At 43.1% G+C, this 26,048-nt stretch overlaps 3 protein-coding genes across 5 annotated transcripts in view; 2 read left to right on the top strand and 1 right to left on the bottom strand.

Moving 5' to 3' along the window:
* Positions 1 to 267: 267 nt before the first annotated feature.
* On the bottom strand, positions 268 to 5,452 carry haao (3-hydroxyanthranilate 3,4-dioxygenase). The gene is made up of 10 exons (XM_069725501.1): positions 5,308 to 5,452; positions 5,008 to 5,086; positions 3,614 to 3,697; positions 3,307 to 3,413; positions 1,791 to 1,880; positions 1,660 to 1,703; positions 1,421 to 1,566; positions 849 to 917; positions 673 to 755; positions 268 to 491 (listed from the first exon to the last, which is right to left on the bottom strand). The coding sequence occupies exons 1-10, from the start codon at positions 5,394 to 5,396 to the stop codon at positions 419 to 421; spliced, it is 864 nt and encodes a 287-aa protein (XP_069581602.1). The 5' UTR covers positions 5,397 to 5,452; the 3' UTR covers positions 268 to 418.
* Positions 5,453 to 7,589: 2,137 nt separating this feature from the next.
* papolg (poly(A) polymerase gamma) lies at positions 7,590 to 23,611 on the top strand. 3 transcript variants are annotated; one of them, XM_069725489.1, is made up of 24 exons: positions 7,590 to 7,954; positions 8,988 to 9,146; positions 9,423 to 9,489; positions 10,161 to 10,242; positions 12,357 to 12,466; positions 12,583 to 12,636; positions 13,293 to 13,404; positions 13,687 to 13,776; positions 13,996 to 14,134; positions 14,232 to 14,304; positions 16,109 to 16,229; positions 16,328 to 16,412; positions 17,012 to 17,065; positions 17,354 to 17,473; positions 17,555 to 17,664; positions 18,271 to 18,392; positions 18,484 to 18,641; positions 18,800 to 18,996; positions 19,242 to 19,444; positions 19,538 to 19,621; positions 19,708 to 19,767; positions 19,874 to 19,977; positions 20,084 to 20,184; positions 21,249 to 23,611. In XM_069725489.1, the coding sequence occupies exons 1-24, from the start codon at positions 7,938 to 7,940 to the stop codon at positions 21,422 to 21,424; spliced, it is 2,598 nt and encodes an 865-aa protein (XP_069581590.1). In that variant the 5' UTR covers positions 7,590 to 7,937; the 3' UTR covers positions 21,425 to 23,611. The 3 variants fall into 3 exon arrangements, with proteins under 3 accessions (XP_069581590.1, XP_069581591.1, XP_069581592.1); XM_069725490.1 differs by lacking the exons at positions 20,084 to 20,184; positions 21,249 to 23,611 and having other exon boundaries at positions 19,874 to 19,981; XM_069725491.1 differs by lacking the exons at positions 14,232 to 14,304; positions 16,109 to 16,229; positions 16,328 to 16,412; ... (10 more) ...; positions 20,084 to 20,184; positions 21,249 to 23,611 and having other exon boundaries at positions 13,996 to 14,138.
* A 1,064-nt stretch (positions 23,612 to 24,675) lies between these two features.
* Positions 24,676 to 26,048, top strand: part of rel (v-rel avian reticuloendotheliosis viral oncogene homolog) — a 14,264-nt gene continuing 12,891 nt past the window's right edge. Inside the window, exons 1-2 of the mRNA XM_069725499.1 lie at positions 24,676 to 24,739; positions 25,221 to 25,259. Of these exons, the coding sequence (XP_069581600.1) occupies positions 24,733 to 24,739; positions 25,221 to 25,259 (46 nt within the window). The 5' untranslated portion in view covers positions 24,676 to 24,732. The remainder of the gene's footprint in view (positions 24,740 to 25,220; positions 25,260 to 26,048) is intronic.

The raw sequence follows: 26,048 nt of genomic DNA, 5'->3' as shown, positions 1-26,048 counted from the left end.
GCTGAATCACAATCTGACAAGAAACAGTCTATATGAGTCTATACTCATTGTCTGATGGTACTTGTGTACTTGTGTTCAGGATACTTGTTGAAACTTGTATTTTACGTTCTTTCAGCCAGACGTGACACTTAAACTTGAATAACTGTAATGGCGGTCCAGGAGACGCTGTGTTAAGGTAAATAATCACACAATTTTACTTTACAGATATTCATGTATAGTTTTCTCTTAACACTAATCTAAAATGACATGTAGTGACAAAATGAACAGTTTCAGTTTGAATAGCGTCCTCTGTTTATTAACACTGACATGGGTTTTACCTGCTGCATGTGATGATACACGGGATACTTTTTATTATTCTTTGTGAACAATAGGAGCTCCTCCATCCACATATACAGTATTTTAATGTGCATGTGTGATGTTAGGGTCTCTTCCGCTCCGGGTTTTGGACCACAAACAAGGCAACGGTTCCTTCATCTCTCTGCCACTGGTATCTAAAAAAGAGGAAGCCACATACATGTTTTGAAACAAACCCTCAGCAGCATCACAAGTTATTATATAGTTTCAGACAACCTCCTTTAAAACTACACTGGACAATATACGGAGCTAAATTTAAACACAATAACTTGAGAACTAACTGGAAGAGTGTGTCATTAATGGTTAATATTGACTCACTGGCTGTGCTCGGGAATCAGTAAACTGTCTCCCGCAGAAAGAGTGAACTCCTGCTGATTCATAGTTACTGTTGAAGATCCCTCCTGAGAAAGAGACAGAGAAGAGGATTCACTTTACGAACTCAGATTTCCTTCTTGGCATGGATACGCTGACTGAGCCCACTGGGACATACGTACCCGTTGCCAAATCCACACATCACTTTGACGTACTGACGTCTCTGTCAGTCCAGGTCCAAACACCATCACCTGTTGGGGCCACAAGAAAGAGAATTTTTTGTGTGTGTGTTACAATCCTCATCTCCAGCACATCTCATCTGCCCCTGTCCTCGCAACGCTAATTCTGCCTTCTATGCAATAATTTTACAATCAAAATACGCTATGGGAAATTTCTATCCATAATGCGATGAGGTGATTTCATGCCAATATCTGGGCTCTACTTTAATTTCAGTTTCACTTTACAAAACTTTGTCAAAATTTGTTACTCAGATTAGCAAAACCAGACATGTATATAAAACAAATGAAATGTAAACAATAAGCACTTTATCCACCCTCCACATTTCAATGATACTTTTTCTGTTTTACTTTAAGAAATAGGCACATGTTTTCATACTGATTAACTTTGCCTTAACAGCAGTGGCTGTACAGGAGCTTCAACCTGAATAAAATAGTCGATTCGAATGAAGTAGTTGAAAAACTGTGATAAAAACAAACCAATAACTTTTATGTAAAACCAACACGACTCCTGTCACCTCCGTCTCAAACTGAGCTCCGAACATGTTGACGGGCCGGCCGTTTCCCAGGGACGGCCTCTGTTTGTCCAGCCAGTCTTTGAAGGAGAAGGGTAACATCACATTCATGGTGTTCATGTGGAACGGAGGTTCTCTGAAGACTTCATCTGTCCAACCAAAGATAAACATTACGTCAGCTTACAGAGACCAACCTTCAGGTAAGACACGGGACATTTCAACAGAATTTCAAAGCAACTCACTTGGATCAGGTTTTCCTGTTTTGCACTGCTTCGATGCCATGAACCTGCAAGTAAAGAGTCAACCAACCCAACAAACTGTAATAAAACAAAGACTGATGGAGACTATTTATAAAGGTGGGACGGTGTCTTACTCTTTGATTATTGGCACCAGTTGGGTTCCTAGATCCTGACAGTAGAACCATTTCTCAAACAAGATGTCAGTGGTGTTGCTCACATGGTACCTGCAAGAACCAACACACGTTAATGTCAATGCTGCTTTGAGACATAGAAACCTGCCACTCTTCATACGACACTGAATCCCGTGGTTCTTGTGGCAGAGACACAAAACAGAAATAACAAGGATTGCAAATGCAGCGATGCATCCGTGGCAGGACACTCAACAGCAACAACATCGCCTCTATGGGGCAAGTCGAACCATGAGTTTGGGCTGTTTGCAGCCTCTGGGCCTGAACTGCTCACCCACATCCAGGGGAAAATGTATTCCCAAGTTTATCAAGCTATTTTACAAAATAATGTCAGACTTGCTTTCCAGCTAAAACTCAGTAGAAGTGGGGTAAAGTAAAAGTGCAACAGAATGATTTCAACCAAAACAAAATTCTCCTTTTTGGACTTGAGTTGTCCAGTCAGAACTTTTAAACCAGTCGAGATGCTGTGGATTGACCTCAAGAGAAACGTTCACATCCTGAAATTTTGGTTAATCTGAAGAAGTTTTGACAGCACAAATGGTCCAGAATTTCTCCTTAACGTTGTGCAGCTCTGATCCACAGCTACTGGAAACGCTTGTTTGAAATTGCAGGTGTTAAATCACTTAGTTTTTCCAACCAGCACTCCATAAAAGAAAATAAAGTATATTAGTGTTGGAAAAATGACTCAGAGGTTTGGTTCAAAATCAAACACATCGAACATTTATTCTTGCAAGAAGGAGCAACTACATGCACCCTCAAAGAGGGGTGTCCAGCAGTGCTCCCCCCAGCAGTCCTTCACGTCACTCCTCCGTAGGGCAGCTTTATACAGTGTGACAAACAGTTGACAGTCACTCCCATTCCCTTTGTATCTGCTTCCGTACGGTAATACAGAGTTGGTTGTAGGTAGATAAGGACACAGGGGAGTCGTCAGTTAGATGCGGAAAGTAAAACAAAAGGAATCACTTGCAAATAAGAGACAACAAAAGAGACTTTCTGGAGCCACAATGCAAACAAGAGGAAGAGATCAATCTTTTTTTCCATCAATTAGGGAGGATATTTTATGTACCATCACTGAATAACTGAAAGTTTGAGCTTATAGCAGTTCAAATGCAATTTTTTGAGAAACATTGTTTCTTTTTGGTGTCTTGAGCTGTTTTTTTGTACAACTTTTCTTCTTTTTTTGGACATCCAATCGCTTTGTCACTTAATCTGCAACGCCTCCAAACTCCCAAGAAAAGCTCTACTTCTTCAATACTCTACAGCTTTCTAAAGATTTTGGTTTATTTTCCTGCCCCTTTACTTATGTGAGTGTGTTTTCTGCAAAGTATACTTCAAGTTTCATGGTGAATATTACTTTTGGTTTGACTACATCTCTGGATATTTCAGGACATATCCTGTCCTTCATTTCCTGCTATCATCTACATAAGAAGAGATAAGAACGGGAAGAGAAGGAGTAGTTTACCTCAGGCAGTCGGTCTCAGTCAGCAGCCGTCTCCTCTCCACCACCAGTCCCACAGTGTCGGCCTGTCTCTGGGGGGAGTGGGGGATCCGAGCCGGCAGCAGAAACATCTGCAAACAGGGACGAAATGAATGGAGTGCGAACTATCAGCAGGCACGTTGCGGTGCCGTTATTTCATTCATTTTCAGTGGCAGGAACATTAAAAGCAAAGGGTCAGAATGAAGCTTTCAAACATGGACTCCATATATGGAAATACTGTATATGTGTGAAGTGAAGATGAAATGCAATAATAAAGTTTATACAAGCTCACCTCTCCCTCTTTGATGTGCACATCTTTGTGTTTGCCGTTTTCAATAATCTTCAGACACATGTCCCCCTTCAGCTGGTAGAACAACTGTTTAAAACAGAGTGGAAGGCAGGAGAGGAATAACACTGATGGTATGGTCTGATATGGTCTGATATGGTCTGATATGGTCTGATATGGTCTGATATGGTCTGATATGGTCTGGTATGGTTTGGTATGGTCTGGTATAGTCTGATATGGTCTGGTATGGTCTGGTATGGTCTGATATGGTCTGGTATGGTCTGATATGGTCTGGTATGGTCTGATATGGTCTGATATGGTCTGGTATGGTCTGATATGGTCTGATATGGTTTGGTATGGTTTGGTATGGTCTGGTATAGTCTGATATGGTCTGGTATGGTCTGATATGGTCTGGTATGGTCTGATATGGTCTGGTATGGTCTGGTATGGTCTGGTATGGTCTGATATGGTTTGGTATGGTTTGGTATGGTCTGGTATGGTCTGGTATGGTCTGGTATGGTCTGGTATGGTTTGGTATGGTCTGGTATGGTCTGGTATGGTCTGGTATGGTCTGATATGGTCTGGTATGGTCTGGTATGGTCTGGTATGTAATAGTCAGGTCAGGTCTGGTCTGGTCTGATCTAGTGTACGGGAGCATATTGCATTGCTGAAGTCTTGCTTTGCGACTTGTGGAACAAAGTTATACCGACCACACCGCCTCATCTGTCAAATGTGAAGGTTGTATTATGGTTTGAGAATGTATAACTGCCCGTGGAACCGGCGCACTCGCATTTATTTATGGTTTAAAAGCTAATGGAAGCAACAGCATAAAAGCAGAGCTATACAGGTGCGCTCTTGTGTGTTTACATTTAGCCCAGTGCATCAAAACTCATGATGACATTCTTGACATTCCTTGATTCCTTGAGGCTTGGCACTGTAATGTTGTATTCACTTCTTAATTTCAAATTTGATCTGCCAAAGCACAGACCCCAAGGAGCAAAAAAAATGGTGACTTTACAAATACTTACAGCTTGTAGTACGAACTACCAAAATTCCATTTAAGGACCACTATTAAGTAACAGCTTGTTGCATGTGGCTGCCAGCAGACACTCTGTATTTTGACACAGTAAACGTCCAAAAACCCTGATGTCAAAGAACGGCAATGATAACAGGATCCAGAAAAAAACAACAGTGGTAACCAGCCAAAAATAATTTGACCAAGCATTGCAGTCCTGTGGTGGACCTTGCCCTTCTTGAATCGATCATGAACTGAAAATCAGGATCAGGAACTGAAGGCTACACTTATTTTTCTTGTTTTTTCAGTTAGCAATAAATAAGCAGAGTGCAGTTTCTCCTGGTTTCATTAAGGGCATGTGTTTGGATCCGGACTTCTCTCTCACCTCTTCCCCTTCTTCAATATGATAATCCTTCCTGGTATTTGGACCTCCAACAAACATGACAAGCAACTGGGAAAAGTGCCTGAGAAATTAAACACAATCATGTGTTATCTACGTGTCCTGAAACAGTGACTGTGATTGTTCACTTGTCGACACAGTTAGAATCTTTCAATCAAAGATGTTATAAAACTCATAAATTACAGATTGCTCGTTACACTGTGTAATATATCATTTTCCTCAGCAAAGAAGAAGCCACACATATCTAACAATGTGGTTAATATCAAAGTAAAATGTGTTACTTACATGAGCTTGTTGCACACTGGAGGATTAAATGCATTCTGGTTCTTCACAATCCAGTCGTCCACATTCACCTGAAGAGAAACGTTGCTCATTTTTTAAACTGATGGTGCTTCGTGTTGCAGTATTAAACTTCTGCTAATGGTCGCTGTCTCTGCTGTTGTATATATTTAAACTTGATGACATTAAAAGTCCAAAATACAGAAGGGGGCGTGAGTCAATCGGGGAGGAGTTGTGTTTCCTGGACAGGTGAAAGGTTGTTTGCAAAGTCATAATAAGTAACTTAGTGTCGTCCTGCAGTAACTCTGCAGACGTGGAATCATTTTCTACATGTATAAAGATGGGAAGAATTTTTATTTAACGATCCATACATCTTTTGATGTAATTTCATGGAGTACGTCAAAGATATTTGTTTATATAACGCTGCTGGACTAAGTCAGAATAACCCTCTTTGCTGTGCCTCACATTCATACATCAAACAAACCAACATTATGGTCATGTTAGTCAAACATGAAACACATTTTGGACTGCATATGTAAACTGGATTTATTAACATACATTTTGCCACAAAAACAAAACAAAAACAGGGGCTATGCTTCACACAACATTACAATAGAAATGAAATTGCAAACGGGCAAATTATGGAACAATCCAGTGTCACATCTGCAGGAAAAAAAAAAAGGGTAGGTTTTTTGACAAGAAATGCAGGCAACCAATGACAATTTGCCCTTCACAAAGAAATCAGTCAGGGCTGATGATCAAAACAATTTATTTGAGGTTTTCCACCAGATGTGATGATTTAAACTGTCCACTAGATGAAGCCGTTTTACACAGTAACATCACACATGAGCTCGGCTGTGTCCGCCTCCTCGTCAGAGTGAGTGACAGCATGGTAAAGGCCAAGCTGGACATCCCTACCAAACAAAACAAGGAGTTTAACATCACATATATCAAAAATAAAAGTGTATTCAGGTACTTCGGTTTCCAGGACGTGTTCAACAAAACAGTGTAACTATCATAACTACTTAAAAAAAACTCATTTCTGCCATTCTGTCAACCCTCATATAACTGCCTGGCTTTTATCATTTACAGACTGTTGGTTTTCCTCAATTTCAATGTTAAAATTGTTATTTATTCTTTTTACAACATTTCCTACTGTAACTGACACATATGCTGTGATTCTTAAGTTAGGAATGATTTACTGACATGTCAACAAAGAAAGACTGTTGTATAACATTTAATGGGTACAAATGCTCCAAAGTGAAAATGACAGCTTAACTAGTAACTCACAGATTAATGTTGTACACATACAGCAATCAGACTTTATTCCAAGGATGTGCAAATTACCAGTAGCTAATGTATTGTCCTCTGTAAAATGTTGTTTTAATATTGAAACTGCAGGCAACAGTCTAGTCACCCTTTTCTTACAGCACTTGCAGTTCCTCATTTTTAAATTCATTTCAGCATGTTTATTAATTGCGAAAAAGATGAAGAATAATGGAAGTTAAATGGCATTTTATCTATCAAATCTATTTACAAAAATGACATAAAAAAACTAAAAAAAAACTTAGATGGTAAAAGGTGACTGTTATTGTCCTCTTCAGGTTCTGCAGTTACAAGAATATGTGACTGGTTATAGAAGAATCAGACAAAACAAACTGACATTTATTTAAGTTATTGGCAAAACAATTAAATTGGGGTCATATTTAATTTATCCACCTAGTTACCTTTTGAGTTTTGTTTCCTTCAGTCCACCTTGTTTTTCTGTGAGGAGGTGCTCTCTGGTGGACACAGCAGCAGTAAACACGACACGGTTCACTGTTCAGACATGCTTTATTAGTTCATTTTGCATACAGGAATCACAAAGTTCACTTTCCATCTTTTTTTTTAGTTTTGTTCACACAAACCCACGCAGTGTGTCACAATTGCAGCTGAAGTTGTGAACTTAATTGAACACTCTAACAAATGTGATTTTTAATGTAACTTTAACATTCTCTTTAATTTGTAAATGATGTATTTAACATGCAGTTGTTGCTGGAGAAAAGGTTTTGCGGTGGCTGTACAAAATAGTTTGCTGTTAACATTTGAGCTACCACAGGCTAACAAACTCACGGCCGACATCACTTTGCATGTAAAGTATTGATTTCGAGTGCACGTGAGTCCTTTAAAACCCACGTTGTGTGACTAACGCCGCCATCGCGCCGGAGCTCGCAGCGTCCATGTTTCAGGGCCTCGGCGGTCACGTGACTCGCGGCCTCAGCGAGGCGGCGCCTCGTGACGACGGTCGCTCGGCGTGCTGCTCGTGACGTCACCAGCCAACACGGTTACTTCTGGAGTTTGAGATTTAAAAAAAGAAAAACTCTTTACAGCAATTAAACGCGCGTTTAGCTGCTAGCATCCAGAAACCAGAGCGCGTCGGAGCTCCTCGACATGTTTGTTGTTGTCGGATTCCGAAGTGATCGGCTCCGTGAGAAGAAGTGATTCCGGTTCAGGAGGTTTGAACTGCTCCTCTGGAAAGGACCATTGTTGTAATCAGGTCGAGGCTGTTGTTGTTCCACTCGATGACTTTCTAGAGGGGCTTTTTTTTTTTTACGGGTTTACAACAGAAAAAAACGGTGCAAGCTTTTTACAGTGTCATGAAAGAAATGTCGAGGTGAGTCGTGAGGTCGCGTCCTGTTTACCAGCTTCGCTCACAAGTCCTGAAGAATAGGCTAAGAGCTAACGTTAGCCAAACTGTCACAACAACCGAGCGGCCTGCAGCCGCCGTGCTGACGGCCGCTCGGCGCGCCTGCTCCGGACTAACGCTGCTGTACACGCGGCTTTGATTGCAGTATAATGGTTTTGTTGTTGGAACATGTCCACTCTTCAAAAGGTCGAACCGGAAAGCGAGTCATTAGTTAAACCCAATTCTTCCGTAGCAGCCAGCTAACGTCGGCTAACTTAGCTAAATGAGCTAATTTGTTAGCGCCTCCAGCCTGTTTGTAGCCTGCTGCCTCGGAGGGTCCACCGGAGGGTCCACCGGAGGGTCCACCGGAGGGTTCACCGGAGGGTCACCACCGGAGGGTTCACCACCGGAGGGTTCACCGGAGGGTCCACCGGAGGGTTCACCACCGGAGGGTTCACCACCGGAGGGTTCACCGGAGGGTCCACCGGAGGGTCCACCGGAGGGTTCACCGGAGGGTCCACCACCGGAGGGTCCACCACCGGAGGGTCCACCGGAGGGTTCACCACCGGAGGGTCCACCGGAGGGTCCACCGGAGGGTCCACCACCGGAGGGTCCACCGGAGGGTCCACCGGAGGGTTCACCGGAGGGTTCACCGGAGGGTCCACCACCGGAGGGTCCACCGGAGGGTTCACCGGAGGGTCCACCGGAGGGTCCACCACCGGAGGGTCCACCGGAGGGTTCACCGGAGGGTCCACCACCGGAGGGTCCACCGGAGGGTTCACCACCGGAGGGTCCACCGGAGGGTCCACCGGAGGGTTCACCAAAAAAAGGAGCTGTGAGCCGGGCACGATGCTATCAGCGGAGTGTTTACACATGGGTTCGCGGGAATAGTAGTGGAGGAACAGCCGCTATCTGTCGGTACCGGCTGGGGTCGGGGGCCGTTTTAGAAACCTTGTTGGTGACCCGGTGACATGACGTGTCGGTGTTGTGTCTGATGTGTGATTGCACGTTGTCCCCGCAGCACCATGCCTGGTGGGCAGCAGCCTCAGAAACACTACGGCATCACTTCTGCCATCAGCCTCGCGCCCCCACGAGAACTGGACCACCAGTACACCAAGAAGCTCTGCGACGCCATGAAACCCTTTGGGGTGTTTGAAGACGAAGAGGAGTTGAACCACAGGTGAGGAACGACGTGCACACGTGTTTTATTTTGTACTTACAACAACACTGAATTTGAGCATCTTGACTTGCACCCCTTTCGTTGCCCCAATCACATGAACTGCTCTTAAACATTCAAACAAGGCCGCTCCGAGATAGCTTCGGATTGGAAGGATGTTGTCTTGTACTGCATTTTTATTTGACACACGTCTGTGTCATTGCAGCAAACGAATACCCTTAATCATTTTAACGCCTCATACTTTAGACTGCAGCTGCCTAAAGTTGTATTTTCTTTCAGACTTGCAGTTCTTGGGAAGTTGAATAACTTTGTTAAAGAATGGATTGCAGAGATCAGTGAACTAAAGGTAAGTTCTGCTGTTGTCTACTAAGGTGGGAGATGCACTTTCTATTTTAACCCATGTGTTCACAGAAGACAACCGGTGGCTTCGTGAACATTATTGTTCACATACATGCCTGTGACCCGGAGGATTGTTCACACCAGAGACCCAGTGACATCCAGTGAACTTCCAAAAATGCGTGATGTAAACAATAAACGCGGCAGCACTCGACAAAGAAACTACTTTGTTAAATTTGAGATCGCGGCAGAAAAAAGCGTCAGGTTGTGCCATCGTGAACGTTGTGTCTGAGATCAAGCCAGATGTGACAGTGATGACGCCAGTTACTCTGGCAAGTGTGTACATCATGCAGATTGAGTTGTAATTGTGGACTTGGTCTATGAGCGCGTGTTTAAAACGTTCTGCCATTGTTGTTGCTGCTTTCCAACCCACCGACCTCTGACCGCGTCACATCCCCACTTGCGTAACCAAATGGAGGCTCGAAATGCGGGACAGCCACGTACAGTGCCCGTGCAAGTGTGTAGTTAAAAGTAAATATATGTCCGGCCTAAAAGCCATGATTTCTGATGTCTTATGAAGTCATGAATCATACAGATACTCAAGAAATTGAACGCTTCCTTCTGTTTCACCATGAAGGGGGGAAAAGTCACACTGACTTCACTGTCTGTGCTTCTCCACAGAATCTTCCACCGTCAGCTATTAGCTGTGTTGGGGGCAAGATATTTACATTTGGTTCATACCGACTCGGAGTGCACACAAAAGGTATGTGTCGTCTTTACTGTGATATTTAATATCACTAATGAAATGGCTGTTTGTTTTTTTTTTTTGACAGGAAAATGTCTGACAACTAAGGCGACACCTGTACTGTGTGATTGGCTACACTGATATTAAAAAGATAGAGGTGACAGAACATGACTGCCAAGCAGCACTCAGCCCTGTCTGAGCAGGCGTGCATCACTGTGTTGCCTTGGTTACACCAAAGCGCAACGCTGGCATTGTCATATTCCTCTGCTATTGAGTGGTTTTGAAAAGACCACTTTTGGGGTCATAAAGCTGCGTAAACACAGACTGACTATGGACTGAAGGCATCCGTGTCGTCTGACCACGTTATCTGTTTTTAAATAACAAAGGCCAGCAGTGGGATAGAGAGGTAGAACATTCGTAAGAGTTTACACGCACAACAGAAAATACATCCTGCTTTTTAGAGTTTGTTTTTCAACAAAGGTATTTAAAAAGTTATTTGGATGTGTTTTTATCCATCAAAGTATACCATGTTTTCCATTCGTCTGAATAAGAGAAGATGTTCAAAGCTCATCTGCAAAACTGGTCGGGACACTGGCAGTTACTTTCTTCAGTAATTGCTATCAGCTGATCTGATCTTGTTTGATGCTTTCTTTCACAAACAATGTGTTCATTAAAACAGCTTCACCTACTCATATTATAACGCCATCCAGTGTTCATGTTCTAGAAACAAGATTATATTTCAATTGACAGTATCTCCAGAGCCTGTAAGTGTAGGCCAACATAATAAGTTGAACAAACAACTTTAATTTCATCCATTATCGATGGGTCACCACATCTCCAAGCTGTTTGCTCTTACTGGTTGAAATTGCATTTAAAGTTTTTTTTCATGTTGGACATAAAGACAGGATGTTTAAATCCTGTCGTAAAAAAATATTGTTCCTTGTGAGGGATGACTTGATCAGGTTCTTTTGTCCCAGAACCTAACTTGAGTCCTTCAGTATTGCCTGTCTGCCAGTACGAGGTCTGAACTTCGGAGACACAGCTGCCAAGTCCAGACTCGAACTAAAGCCTAGAAATGAGATAACGTTGAACTAAATCCATCCAAAATGAGTTGTTTTATACCGAAGATGCTCACTATCCAAAATCCAAACAATGACATGCATATCAGTAGAGGATGTGACCTGCTGGCACACTTAAAAAAAAAACAACAACAGGTGTAGCCTTTGTATTTGGCTACTTATTTGAAGGCCCTTGTTCAAAAGATGAAAGTATTAATATGGTATGACTCGCGGTAGTTCCTGAAACTGACACATGACATCCAGTAGAGAAGACAAATCCCTCAGTAGGAGCAGTGGACACTACAGGAAATTGATCTGCATTTCATCGGGTATATTTAGCCGATGCATTTTAATTTAAGCACATTAAAAGTTGGTCTGTAAAATTGATGGAGTGTTGCCTGTGTGTCTGGACATTTCTGCTTCATTTGACCACAAACAGTCTCCTTCAAAAGTTTGTAAGTACAGCGGAGTGAAATTCATGCTTTTGCTTCTTTAGACTTTTCAATTTGAGATTTAAAAAAAAGTAAAGACTGCCTTTACCTTTTAATTTGACGCTGTTTATTTATAAATTTTATATGAATTTCTATTTATCCTGAAGTGTATTAACAGCACAGTGGAGGTCACGATCAGTGTAAACACAAAATAAATGAATTATTTCTGAACCTGATTTTCCACCTATATGGAAGACTTCAGGAATAATAAAAAAAAATGAAGCTATTTCAGAGTTCTTTGGAGGTCGTCAGTGTCTCGCAAATACAACTCTGATGCGTTTTCTTTGTTGGTACATTTAAGGCATTTACATTGTGTTGACTGAAACTTGCAGTATTTATCAATTGGACAGTCGTACTCGGAGATTACTGCATTTTTCTGAGATGATCCCAGAGACGCCTACTTGGTCTGATGTATCTCGGGCCTAGTTTTCCTTTAGCTGCTCTTCATGCTCTTTTGAGTTCAGTTGAGTTAATTACCTCGATGATGTCTTTTACCTCGAACGCAGCGACTTTATCATTTCATTGCCGTCACGAACCGTTTAACATGCCGAACCACGCTGATGGAAATGACGTGTCCTTACAGGAGCTGACATCGATGCCTTATGTGTGGCTCCACGCCACGTAGAGAGAAGTGACTTTTTCCAGTCTTTCTTTGAGAAATTGAAACAGCACGAAGAGATTAAAGATCTCAGGGTAAGCCATGTTCACATTTTGTTACTTAAACACAGGACAGTAAGCAAGAGTTATCGTCTCACCATGTCCCGGATTTGTTTGTGATCATGTCGTTTGTTTGTTCCTGTTGCCGGCAGGCTGTCGAGGACGCTTTTGTACCCGTGATAAAATTCAAATTTGATGGGATTGAGGTGAGTTACTTAAATATATCTACATGTAGAGGTATTACAATTCAGTAGCTACATGCACACAACTTAAAAAAGGACAATAACCGTGTGGGAAAATCTTTTATAGGTTCATTTGTGTGTTGTTTTAGGAGTTTATAAGGGTTGTGATTCTAAAGATTGCATCTCTTAGGCTTTTAACTCTGTGGTATCAAGTGTGTTAAGAATGATTGTTAGGATTTTCCTGTTTGGATCAGACTTTAAAATTTTTTTTTTAAAAACAGTTGTTTTTTTTAAGGCCAAGGTAGAAACTCGGGTCAATGAAAGCACCCATAAGAGCAGGAAAGGAGACGTAACCTCTCATTTGTTATCTAAATGTGATTGCTCTAGTTTGCATTTGAAATCTTGATGAAATTTTCTTACTAAAAACATTTTAAAAGAGTCATTTAAAAGTTAATTTAAAGCAGTAATTCCATGACGGAGTTGTATGATGTTGAGCTGTTTTGTACTTGACGTGCTCTCCCGTCATCTCCGTGTGCTGCCATGTGCTGCTCGTACAACTATTCACGACAAAAATGAATGTTACGTTTCCCCCCTCAGTCCTGTATCTGTTTGATTGTGTGAACAACCGTGTTCAGATATGACAGGGTGAGCTGATCTCTCTACTGTCTCCGCCTGCACAGATCGACTTGCTTTTTGCCAGACTGGCCTTACAGTCCATTCCAGACAACCTGGACCTGCGGGGAGACTCCATCCTGAGAAACTTGGACATTCGCTGCATCCGCAGCCTTAATGGTGCGTTACATGGCTTTTCATTTCACACTGACACGAGGCCTGGTGTTGTTGCTGGCGTTGTTTTTCTGACACTGACATTTAATAAGCGTAGAATTGGAACCAGCTCATCGTGTGTCACATTTGCCGCAGCTCGTTGTTGCAGGTATCTGAATCCAAACAGAAGAAGGTTGTTTTCACGGGAAATATAAACCTTTTTTTCCTTTAGTGGGAAATTCCACATCTGTAAGAGTGTAATACGTGTCTTGACAGGATTTGACGTTTTCTCATGTTTTCTTATCACAGGCTGTCGAGTAACTGATGAAATTTTGTACTTGGTGCCAAACAAGGAAAACTTCAGGCTGACATTGAGAGCCATCAAACTGTGGGCGAAGCGTAAGTGTTCTTCAGATGACTGGTGAACTTCTGCTGCTGCTTTTTGTTTGTCTTCGTTAGCGTTTGCTGCATCCGTGGGCTGCGTTAAGTATACCTTGTATAATTATCTGTAGCTCCATTATCAGCACTGACCACCAAAACGGGTCCTACTTTAGTATAAACTTGACATGGTATAAAGTTGTGCTTGTTGTCTGAGAATCGCGTGTCGTGTGGCTGCAGGTCGAGGGATCTACTCCAACATGCTGGGGTTTCTGGGTGGAGTGTCGTGGGCCATGTTGGTGGCCAGGACCTGCCAGCTCTACCCCAACGCTGTGGCTGCCACGCTCGTCCATAAGTTCTTCTTGGTTTTCTCCAAATGGTGAGAATCGGGCCCTTTTCAATTTCTTTTTGTCCTCGTCCACATGATGGCAGTATTTCACAGTAATCCTACATTTCCTGTTGTTTCCTTCCTATAGGGAGTGGCCAAATCCTGTGCTATTGAAACAGCCTGAGGAGAGTAATCTGAATTTACCTGTGTGGGATCCCAGAGTGAGTATAACCCCAGTGTTTGATTTCCTCATGCTTACGGCGTTCTGCCTCCCCGGTTTGAATGTGTTTTGCTGTGTAGACACAGGAAACGTTATCTGGACAGAGTTCTTAAACGTTTCTTGTTTTTTAAATTGAGCTCTGTAGCTGGAGCATAGGTCCATTTCCTTTCTCTTATTTCATGTCTCCTCATCCCTCTGTCCTCATGTGACCACGACACTGATCGGGTCCCCCATCATGAGCTCCAATGCGCTTAACTCTGCTCGGAGGAGGCTTCCCAGAGCCGCTTGGAGCAAGGAAGACTTCCTACGTGGACGTCTTTTATCAGATAGACACCCCTTCAATAGAAATTGCATTAGCAATTGAATGAAACAGATCTGGTATCTGGTTTTAGGTCACATAAAACAAATAGCAGTAATGTGTGCGGGAAATATTTAAGGACACCTTTACACCGCCTTCCCCAACGTCTTCAAAATGTGATTAGCCTTTAGCCCCGTTTGGGTAATAACTTAAATGTATGAGCATAAATTACCTACGTTTTTTTTATCTGCATGAAAATGTGAGACATCAAGGACTCTCTAAACAAAAAGTTAAGTAACACTTTTCTTGTTGTTCTAGTAGTAAATGGTTAGAGTTTTTAAATGGCCTTGAATGTACACATGGTGCACTTTGTAGTAATGACAGCAGGGGGTGCTAAAGATATTAATAATTCATTACAAATATTTGTATTACACACATCTTTGATTGTGGTTCATGAGCAACTTGTTTCACATGTAAACAAACTGTCGATGCTGACATCAACACACCAGAGGGCGCTGCAGGTGGGCTTTATGTACATGAATCTCTTCAGTCACAGCAGGTGCAGCTATCGGTTCAGACATATTTATTGTTCCTTGGTCGGGACTTTGATATACTTGTTGTGGTCATAAACCGACTTACCCTTAACCAGTTGCCCTCTTGCCTTAATTGAAAAGTTTCTAGCCGTTGTATCTGCTGTGTCATGTTTGTTGTGTCCCTTCAGCAATAAACAAGTTTGAATTGTCTATTGGTGTTGTTTCCGTTCAGTAACGACTGCTGAGCTCTGGGCTGAAAGTTTAGTCATAAATACAAGTTTAGAATTGTGTAATCGAATATTAAATAAAAAAAGTAAACACTGAAACCAGTCATTTTATGGTTGTCAGAGGGTATTGTCACATACTCTCACTTCCTCATACAGGAAAGCTAGAGCCGAGTGTCAAACTGTAATCTAAGCACACGCAACATACTCAAATCTAGTCAGCCCGATCGAGACTCAAGTCAAAATCCAGATTTGTTAATGCTTGTTGTGTAGCTGTTATTAAGGTTCAATGTGCAGATGTAATATCTCAAATGTTTTGCCATGTTGGGAAACAGAATATTTAAATAACTGACATTAATAACACGTCTGCAAACTCCAGGGGAAGATAATAAAGATCATTTACAGCCCACAGACAGGAGATCCAGCCGAGCAGCCTTCAGACTAATGCCATCACATAATGTTTGAGAGGGACACAAATGGTTTCCACAAACCAAACAAAATGTAAACAAGGGACACGAAGGCAGTAAAGAGAATTGGGATGTACCTTGTGTATGCGTGTGTGTGTAGGAGGTGTGCGTGTGCGTGTGTGTGTGTGCGTGTGTGTGTGGGGAGGGGGGGGTAACGTTGCTCTTTTCCTTCAGCCTTGTGGGTAGAAGAATGCTGACATGTTGACGAAGGCTCTCGTTTCTGTAGTGAAACCAATCTCGGTCCCCCGTACCGTGTCCTCTCCTTCTTTCTTTTTTTTTTTAGGTGAACCCGTCTGACAGATACCACCTGATGCCCATCATCACACCTGCCTACCCCCAGCAGAACTCCACGTACAACGTCTCCACGTCAACACGCACCATCATGAGCGAGGAGTTCAAATACGGTAAAGACGACTCGGCGCTGTAGAACTGGAAACTGCGTCTTGAACTCTCCGACCTCATCCGTGTCTGTCTCTGTGTCTCTCTATCTCGTCATGAACAGGTCTCAGCGTCACAGACGAGATACTTCAGGGCAAAGCAGAATGGTCCAAACTCTTTGAGCCACCCAACTTTTTCCAAAAGTACAAGTAGGTGTTGATTTCTTCAGATACATAATTTATTTACTTTCTTCTGCTGCATATGAAATATTGCAGTTCTTTAAGCCACCAGCTTGTTAAAGAATAAGCTGTGTGGAGATGAGCCGACATCTTGGCAGGCTGTAAACTGTGTTTGAATCTGATGCAACTTCTTTTTTTTTTCCGACCAACTTATTGTTGACACTTTTTTGGTTGAACAGATTTGAGTCATCCTAACTGTGGTCAGTAAGAGTTGGGTAGATTCGTTTTGTTTTTCCAAAGAGCCTCCCACACACTTCAGACAACACAGCTGAGCTTTCTGCCAGCTTCAGCTTCTGCTGCTGCTGCTCCACTGGAGCTACTTTCTACTGGAGCGATGGTGCGACTGTAAATAGTTCATGTTCAGCTGTGTGGCACAAAGAACCAACATGCTGCTGAATCTCCCCGTTCAGTGATTAATAAGTCATTTGCACTAGAATAAGGTTGAGGATATTACTCTTAACTAAAACTTGTTTTCCATCATTCCTAAATTACCTCTATCATGACTCTTACTGGGTTTAGTCAAGTTTCTTGGCTTATGTTGTGTGTGTTTTTTTTTTTTTTTGCTGCAGGCATTACATCGTTCTGACTGCCAGCGCATCCACAGAAGAAAACCACTTAGAATGGTGAGTGTCAAAGGTCACGGTTTCTAGTCTGTTTATGAGGTGAAGCCGGCGTCACCTTTCATCGTGTTTAAATTGCATTGGTACATTTCAACTGAGTCAACCAGCACAAAATTGTTGAGGGTTTTCTGGTGGATTTTTTTCCCCATTGTATTGAATAAATGTGTTGTAAATCCTGCACACAATATTGTCAAACAAATATAATTCACGCAGCCGGGAAGCATTGTGCTCTACTCCAAAGATCATGTGTCACCGCACCTTCCACGAACACATGCTGATGTTTTCCTCCAGGATCGGCCTGGTGGAGTCGAAGATCCGCGTCCTGGTGGGGAACCTGGAGAGGAATGAGTACATCACGCTGGCTCACGTCAACCCACAGTCCTTCCCGGGGTCCAAAGACAACCGCAACGAGTGAGTCCGGCTTCATCCGCGCACGCCATCAGCTCAGTGAAGTCGGTGCTCCGCTGACAAAATGTTGTGTTTCTGCAACAGGAACGAGTTTGTGTCCATGTGGTTCATCGGGATCATCTTCAAGAAGGTGGAGAACGCAGAGAGCGTGAACATTGACCTGACGTATGACATCCAGTCCTTCACAGACACCGGTAGGTCCGCTCACATCACCGGCAACTCTCTGGGAAGAAAAATCAATCTGCTGCTTCTTAATCTAATCAAGCATTTCATAAAACCAAATGGACAGCAGCTTATTTCATGTGGCAGCATTACCACACACACACACTGTTTATAACCATGAAGTTACATTAATGAATGGGTTGAAGATTTACTGTAAATACTGTGAAATGTCTTTTATCTTTTTCAGTCAGTGAGGCTTGCTATTAACATTAATTACATAATGACATAACTTTCCAAAACACTGGTTTAGTTAGAGTCTTTAAAGTAAGGTGGAGATCTTTAGTCATGTGATTAACAGAGGCACAAGGCTTGTGGTACATTATAAAGCCTCATTACAGGAGCTTTAGTTCCCTGTATTCATAGCAAAAACAATCCTCACTATTTCTGGCAGGTCTTCTGTTGCTGCTTCAGTGGAACAAGTGTTTGGGGGAAAAAAAGTAATGAACTGAGGTTTTCTGTTCACATTTTAGCGAGTCAAACTACAAGAAATGAGCAGCTCTGCTTTGCGCAACATATTAAGTGTAACAAACATTCGCAGCAGGAGGGAGTCCACCTTAACGTGACGTTGTTCTCTACAGTGTACAGACAAGCCAACAACATCAATATGCTGAAGGACGGGATGAAGATTGAAGCCACACATGTGAAGAAGAAGCAGCTGCATCAGTACCTTCCTCCTGAACTGGTGCAGAAGAAGAAGAGGGTGAGACGCATGAACCGGTGCACGACGTCACTTCGACCGTCATTGTGTCTCGTGTCACTTCCTCGACCGAACGCTCTCCTCTCTCCTGCAGAGCATAGCGGAGTTGAACCGCAACTCCAACGGCGGGAGCTCTAAGCGGATCTCTCTGGACAGCAGTCACCTGGACAGCTCCAGAGACACAGACTCAGGGACTCCCTTCAACTCTCCACCCTGCAAACCCGCTCAGCCTGCATCTGACACAGATGACAGGTAACACATCCCTCTTGTCTGATTTTTAGTTCCACTTTTGTGACCTGCACTATTTCTTTTGTGTCCCCAGATGTTCTGTTCCTCATTTTTGTTCTACAATGACCCGGCTTAAATTCGCTAAATGAAGCTGAGGTTCTTTCTGCTCTGTATTTTTGCAGCATCAGCCCTCCCAAGCAGCTTTTTATGGAGACCTCCCCAGCACCCGGCGCGGAACCCGGCACGGAACCCGGAGCCGAAGCCAGCGCGGAACCTGGCGCGGAACCCGGCGCGGAACCCGGCGCAGCATCTGGCGCAGAACCCGGCGCAGCACCTGCTGATGAAGACCAGGGCATGTCCATCCCTGTCATTGGCTCAAGTGAGTTGAAAATGTCACAGATTATTACGCGCATGCAATGTTTTGAGTATAAAAAAAGGAAAGCAGGTTTCTAATCGAAAAATTTCACATTTTATGTTTCATTTCACAAATACCAGCAAAAATGTTTAACTTAATAAACCAAACACATGTTCACATTGAAAATGTAGAAAGTATAAAACATGCCCTCCTTAAGATGTGGTTGAATCCTCTTGATCTGATGTCTTCACGTCCGTCTCCTCCCGAAGAGCCTCCGGTTAAGACGAGGCCTCCGTCGCCTCCGGCCAGCAGCTCCGTCAGCGCAGCGCCGAGCGAGAGCGTCGCGCCCAACGCCACCAGCAGCCCCAAAGAGGAGCCCAACGGCCTGGAGGACTCGGTCAACGGAGCTCCTGCCAAGAGACCACACTCGCCCACACAAGAGGACCTAGACAAGAGGCACAAAGACACAGAGGTGAGAACGGAGCTCCGACACTTTCAGCCGATTTCAGCTTCATCACAGGTTTAAGGTGTCTCGTGAGTGACGCTGTTCTGCGTTTCGCTGCAGGTGGCGTCCAACGACGACTGCACATTCAAAGAGCCATACCCACCCACCTCGGACTCCTTCACGCACGGAGAAGGACCTAATGCTGTAGGTGTCCCTCCGTCTGCCTCTGTTCACTGTTTAATGTTCAGTCGGAGCTACAAACTCACATTTTGTCTTGTGTTCATCGTCAGACTTCTGTTACTGGATCAAAGGCGAAGCCCATTCCAACCATCGATACCTCAAGAACACAGGTAACCTCCCTCCGTTCCACCTGATTGGTTTCCTCTCTGTGCTGGACTTAAAGCAGGTATTAGATTAAGTGTGGAGATCTATAATGTGGCTGTTTTCCGAGCACAGAGACTTCCCAGCATGGAGCTGCCTGACGCCTCCTCACCTCTCCCAGCCAGCAACAGCTGCCGCGTCGTCAAGAATTCCATTAAACTGGCTCTCAACCGCCACAAGTGAGTTTCACCTGTTGCTTTTTGTCAGGCGTCTGAGGTGCAGGCCAAACTGTGGTTATTTGGATTTCTGATGTGCTAAGCTGTTTGTTTCCGTGTGCGTCTGCAGCATCACACCTCCCAAGCCCCCCGTGTTCGAGGGCACCCTCGCCGCCGACGCGCCTCCTGCCAGCGAAGAAAAGGGCATGTCCATTCCTGTCATCGGCTCAAGTGAGTGTCCGTTTCCCCCTCTCAGGACTGATAACTGTCGTCACGGTGACGTTCCTCAGAAGGTTTGATTTTGACGAGGAAACGTGTCTAATAATTTTGCGGCGATAAAGACAACCCTTAAACGACTGTAACAAAATATTTGACGATCTTTAAACAAGACAAAAACTAAACTAAACGACCTTTCTCATAAAACCAAAAACTGCGTGTTAATGACTGTATTACCAAAAATCAAAACTGCACTTAACAACTATAATAAAATACTTTTTGACGAACAAAATAAAAATGACAATAAAAACTATCAATCTTTTTTATATAACAAAAAAAATAAACAACCGTACCAAATATGAATATATTTTTTTCTAATACATGTTGACGACTGCCTTTATAAAGACAACCAACTACACGAAACCGATAAAACAAAAATATTAGGCTGTTTTAACAAAACAAAAACAACACTTAGCAACTACAACAAAACCTTTGTTGAAAACCTTTTTCCCCGAGGCGCCATAACCTCAGCGAACAGCTTCATGGGTGTTTACAAACCAAACAGCGTCTAATGATGCAGGACAGCACGCGCTCTGTTTTACGACGTCCTGCACATATTAAACTGATACACAGAAATGATGTGTGCTTGATAAGATGTGTTCTGTTTAAGATTAACACTGCCAGAGAAACTCCAGTGATCAGCACTTCCTTTAAGCCCTTCACAATAAAAGCATCCAGCCAGTATGTCAGTACCACAGCTCTGATAATAACAGCAGCGATCCCCTCCTTTGGGGCTGCAGTGGAAACACGTCATCTTGGCTTGGCACGGCACGGCACGGCACGGCGCTGTTAAAGCAGACCAACTAGGCCTCGTGGAGAAAAAAACCTCACAAGTTGTACATACAAGTATTAAAAAGCGATGCGACGTCTCTGAGTTTGAACCATGAATGTGTCTGCTGTAAAGAAGTGAACACCACAAAGATGTAGAAAACGTAGGCTTCAAAACCAAACTGTAAAACTAAGACGAAATGAAAATCAGTTTGAACAATGACCTGGGTTTTTGTCGTCCTCCTCTATAGAACATGTGGCCTCCAAACACGTGGCGCCCCCCGTCGGCAGCTCCATCCCCACGCTGGTGAGCCGAGGGTCCGACCCTCTGAACGGAGCGGCCTCCAAGAGACCTCTCTCCCCCTCTCTGGAGGAACAGGCCAAGAGGCTGAAAGAAACAGAGAAGGCCAGAATCCACATAGCCTGAGCAACACGGCCGGCAGAACTGGATTCACACGCACACGCAGAGGTATGGGCTTTACAGTCGAGTCGAACACGCCAAGTCGACTTCACACGGGGAGCGGGAGCGCCGTCGGGTCGCTCGGTCTCCCGGTGTGAAGCAGCCGGACAGACACCTCACCTCAAATCTTTCAGAGTATGGGTTGGCCAGTGGATAGCGGGATTCGGCCGACGCTATCACCGAGTCACCGAGATCTGACCTGAGAGCTAAAGCAGCCGTTTGTTGTTTTTGTTTTTTTACTCCTCCTCTCCCTCCATGTTTAAAAAATGTACAGAAGGAAAGTGAGCTGTTCTTCTTTTCAATTTCCCTTTTTTCCAGTTAACATGTTTTAAAAAAAACAAAAACATTTATTGACGCCTGCTACACACTCTTCTGGTGTATGCTGATTTCCCCCCCCCCTCTTAATTTTCTTTTCTCCCAAACAGAAAACCTGTACAGTAAATGTTGATGTACATAACTTTTTGTCTTAAAAAGAAAGAAGCAAAAGATCACTGTTAAGTCTTTTGACCATTCTATTGTAGTTTTATCTAAAAAGAAAAAAAAACAAGTTTAAAAAAAAAAAAGTGTAATTTTTGGTTTTGTTTTGTTTTTTCTCTACTGCTTGTCTCCAGCCCTGGATATTTTTTGTAGACACTGTAAAGGTTTGGATACAGTTACAGGGAGGATTTATTGAGGGTTTGCTTGGATATGACAGAAATCACAACCACAACTCTTTGGACCAGCGCGACTCCCCGGAGAGGGACTCCAGGTTACATATAGGGCTTGCAGTGTGTAGGTGATCGTAGAGGCCCTGTGACATCAGCAAGGAAATCATCGTCACGACAACAGGAAGTGTTTTCTGGAAGCGGCGATGTTCTCGGTCGTTGTTTAGCTCTCGGACGGATCGGCGCAGAACGTGCGGAGAACCATATCAGAGTGTGATGTACGTTGATCCCGGTGTTCAGAGGAGCTGCAGCGTCTCGCCTCCTGCTTGTCTCGGACTAAAATGCTTGATGCACACGCTGCTTCGTGGCGCGTCAGAGCGAAAACGTGAGTTTAGACGGTCCCAAGGAAGTGTTTCAATGTCAGTTTTGTGTACGTACCTGTGATTGACTGATTGTCTGACGCCTAACTTTAACCTCTAGTCCATCAGGAGGACTAAACAACGACAAAAAAAGTACTTTGTTCGGGATACTGTCCGACCCCACCCCCCTTACACACACACACACACACACACACACACACACACACACACACACACACACACACACACACACACACACACACACACACACACACCCCAGTTCACCGTGGTCTGTTTGCTTGTCCCTGATGAAACCAGGTCCTGGTTGTGAGCGTGTTTCTTGTCCATTTGAAAGTTTGTGGTGCTTTGTGAGAAAAAAAAGGTTCGCAGCTTTTTGATGAGTTGTGTGTGTGTGTGTGTGTGTGTGTGTGTATATGTGTGCGCGTGCGCTTGTGTGTGCGCATCATCTACGGTTGACTGTGTGAGCGTGCATGCACCGATGGCTGTTTGTGTTGGAGAGAGACAGAATTCCCTTCATTTTGGGTGTTAACCCTCTGCGCCTCCTGTGGAGGTTCTTAAAAAGCATCTCCTGGGGCCACAAGTGATGGGTGAGGGGGGTCAGGAGACAACTTTTGTTCTTGCCTTGGGCCCCAACCCTCCGTCTTGAAGCTGGGCGTCTCCGTGTTTGACTTCAGCACAGAGGATATATGTATACAGCCACAGGTAAAGTGATGCTGACGAGGCGCCCTCTTCATCGGAGCAGGTCGAGAGTTGGGACGCAGGCTTTTTTTTCCAGCATCAGTTTCCCCAACTAAATGTACAGAGGACAGTTTTTTTCAAATGGCATATTCTTCATTATTGGGGGTTTTCTTATCACTTTATTTATATTTGCATATTTGTACCATGTGATTTTTTTTTTTTTTTTTTTTTTTTTTTTTTTTTTTTAAATAGCATTCATAGCAGGTAGGTCTTTTTTTGAATAAAATCTGCACCACTCTGTTTCAGACAACTCATCTTTTGCTGTTTGGAAACATTTAACAAAAACAGGTCATTTAGATGTTTGTTTCTAAAATGTATTGAAAGGGTATTTTTGTATGTGTTTATCACTTCCTTTAATTGAATCCGTACACCCATTAAACCCCTAAAAAAACGATGCTGTGTCTGTGGTTTTTTTTAAATTTATTTCTGCATCCTTTACATTTCTACATTTTTTTGTCATGTGAGGCTGCACTGACAGCACTGTTGGTGTTTTAAAGACCTACACACCTTGTTGTCTTTCCTGAAAAGTATTTACCTTTCCGTGTCAGTTCATGTAGATAAACAAAATACACTTTACTCCTCAGAATTAGACAAATGACAGGAACTCTGGATAGTCAAATATTTTGACAAAATAGGTTTCACTTGTAGAAAATGGCATCAATACAACTGTTGAGTTCTTAAATGGTTTAATCTACTAAATTAACTTGTGAAGCTGTTTAGTCAGATGCTGTTTCAAAGGTCAAAAATCAACTTGGCAGTTTTTAAACCAACTAGACAGTAACGTAAACAATCTCATGAATACGGGTCAAAACCTTAACTCTGTGATCTTTGAAAAACCACGAGGTCAGAACTATTTTCTACTTTTCTAACCATCTGGAAAAGGGAAAAAGTTCCCTACGCAAATGAATTTATTATTATTTTGTTCGCTTTATTATAGAGTGGTTATTTTAACTTGGCATAATGATTGGAAACAAGTGGGGAAAAAGCTAACTATCTGCATACCAGCCGCTCTACAGCTCACTAATTGATTAATTACTCCTCAGCTGGACACGGACTACTTTTTGGCCGAGAGCAATGCATAGTAACTCTGCATATTGCCCGAGCAAAATGTGAGTTTTACACTGTTTTTGTACAGATTAAAGAAAAGAAAACGTAATGTCTGGGTTTGTGAACTTTAGAGAATGGTTTTTTTCTAATTAGTTTTTACAGAACCAGACGAGCTTTCACTCATATAAGCGCCGCACGGTCTCCTCCGCTCCGCTCCGCTGCGGTGGGAGGCGGGCCCGCCGGCGGGGCGGGGCGGGGCGGAGTGAGCCCTGCCAGCTCTCCTGCTTGAGTCACGAGGCTTGTGATTCGCTGGTTTCAGACGGAGGGCCGGTGACGGAGGGGAATTCCCCCCGCCAGCCTCGTCCAACAAAAAATACTTTTCTGCCTGCTGTCACTCATTCAGCTCGAGGTTCTCCTGAGTGACATCCACCAGCGACACTGCCGACAGTGAGCGAGTGTGTGCATCATGGATGGTGAGTACAAACAACCTTTATTTACTTTACAGTAACAACGGGGACAATGTGTGCAGTGAGAGGTGTAGAAATAAGTACTGATAACCACACCTGTGTACCTGTGTCGTTCAAAAACACGTAAACGCGTACTTACTGTACACATGTATAAATATATATATATATATATATATATATATATGTATATGTATATATATATACAAGATTAAATCTGTAATTATCGCCTTCGACATGAGCACTAGTATTTAATCCTTAGGTTCAACCATATTTGGGATTATTTATTTGTTCACCAACTCTATGGACTTCCTCCTTGTTGCAATGATTGGCGTGTTGTTGGTCGACTGGTCGAACAGACCGTTACAGACCAGTTTGAATTAAAATGATATTATTTGTCAGCGTCTCTACTATTCGGTCCAGTTTTGTGTTCCTGATCTGCACATGTATTTGTCTAATTTGTTCCTCTATGTCTCCTTGTCCTCCTCAGTTCTTATGCCCTCCATGCTAGAGGACAATCCTTGCCTGAGTAAGTTTATTTCATGAACACTTGTGTCCCGATCAGCTGCCTGTCAAAACGTATCATTATCACATAAGTCTAAACTTATCAGTGCAAAAGAAACATTGAATATGTAGAGTGTTGTTTCACTTCCTCTTTTTGTTTGACTGGTAAGCATGACTTATTCAGGTCTATGCTGTGAGCATGTGAGAAGCAGGCGCTCCTTCTCTTTACTGTTCGTGGTTTATTTATGTCTTCTGTGAGAAATGTGTTTGAGCCACTGCATCTTTTGGTTTTGTGCTCGGAGCTGCAAAATGAGGAAAGCAGAACACGGCTGTCGTTTTTGGCAAACGTACTGTACATTCACTCAATTATGTCAGAAATGCAACTTGACTTGTTTCACAAGCGCTCGTCGCTTTGGCTGTCATGTCCGAGAAAAAAAGCATTTTTTTCTTTGTGTGTTGTTAAATCAGTAACGGCAAAAAAAAAAAAAACTTTTTTGTGTGTTGTTAAATCAGTAACGGCAAAAAAACACTTCCCGGATCAGTTTTAGTTCCTTCCTCACACTCGGGCGTCATGTGTTGTTTCATACAAAAGGGTCAAAGTTGCACAGACAAACTTATTTCTTTGCTTTGATTTGAATGCATTGAACAGTTGAGAGTCTGCGTTCATAGTGAGCTCTGATTTCAGAGGCCCGGACGTCTAGTCAGGCTCAGTGGCTGGAAAAGTGGAGGATTTTTACACATCTAGGATACAAAAAATGGTTCTTTTACTTGCAGCCGTTGTCAGGATGTAGATACCACTGTTAGAGAATATCTG

Source organism: Brachyistius frenatus, unplaced genomic scaffold, assembly GCF_029030835.1.
Source record: "Brachyistius frenatus isolate BFR_SWC_R1_liver_20210118 unplaced genomic scaffold, ASM2903083v1 Contig_427, whole genome shotgun sequence".
Classification (NCBI taxonomy): Eukaryota; Metazoa; Chordata; class Actinopteri; family Embiotocidae; genus Brachyistius; species Brachyistius frenatus.
This window is presented reverse-complemented; position numbering and strand designations above follow the sequence as displayed.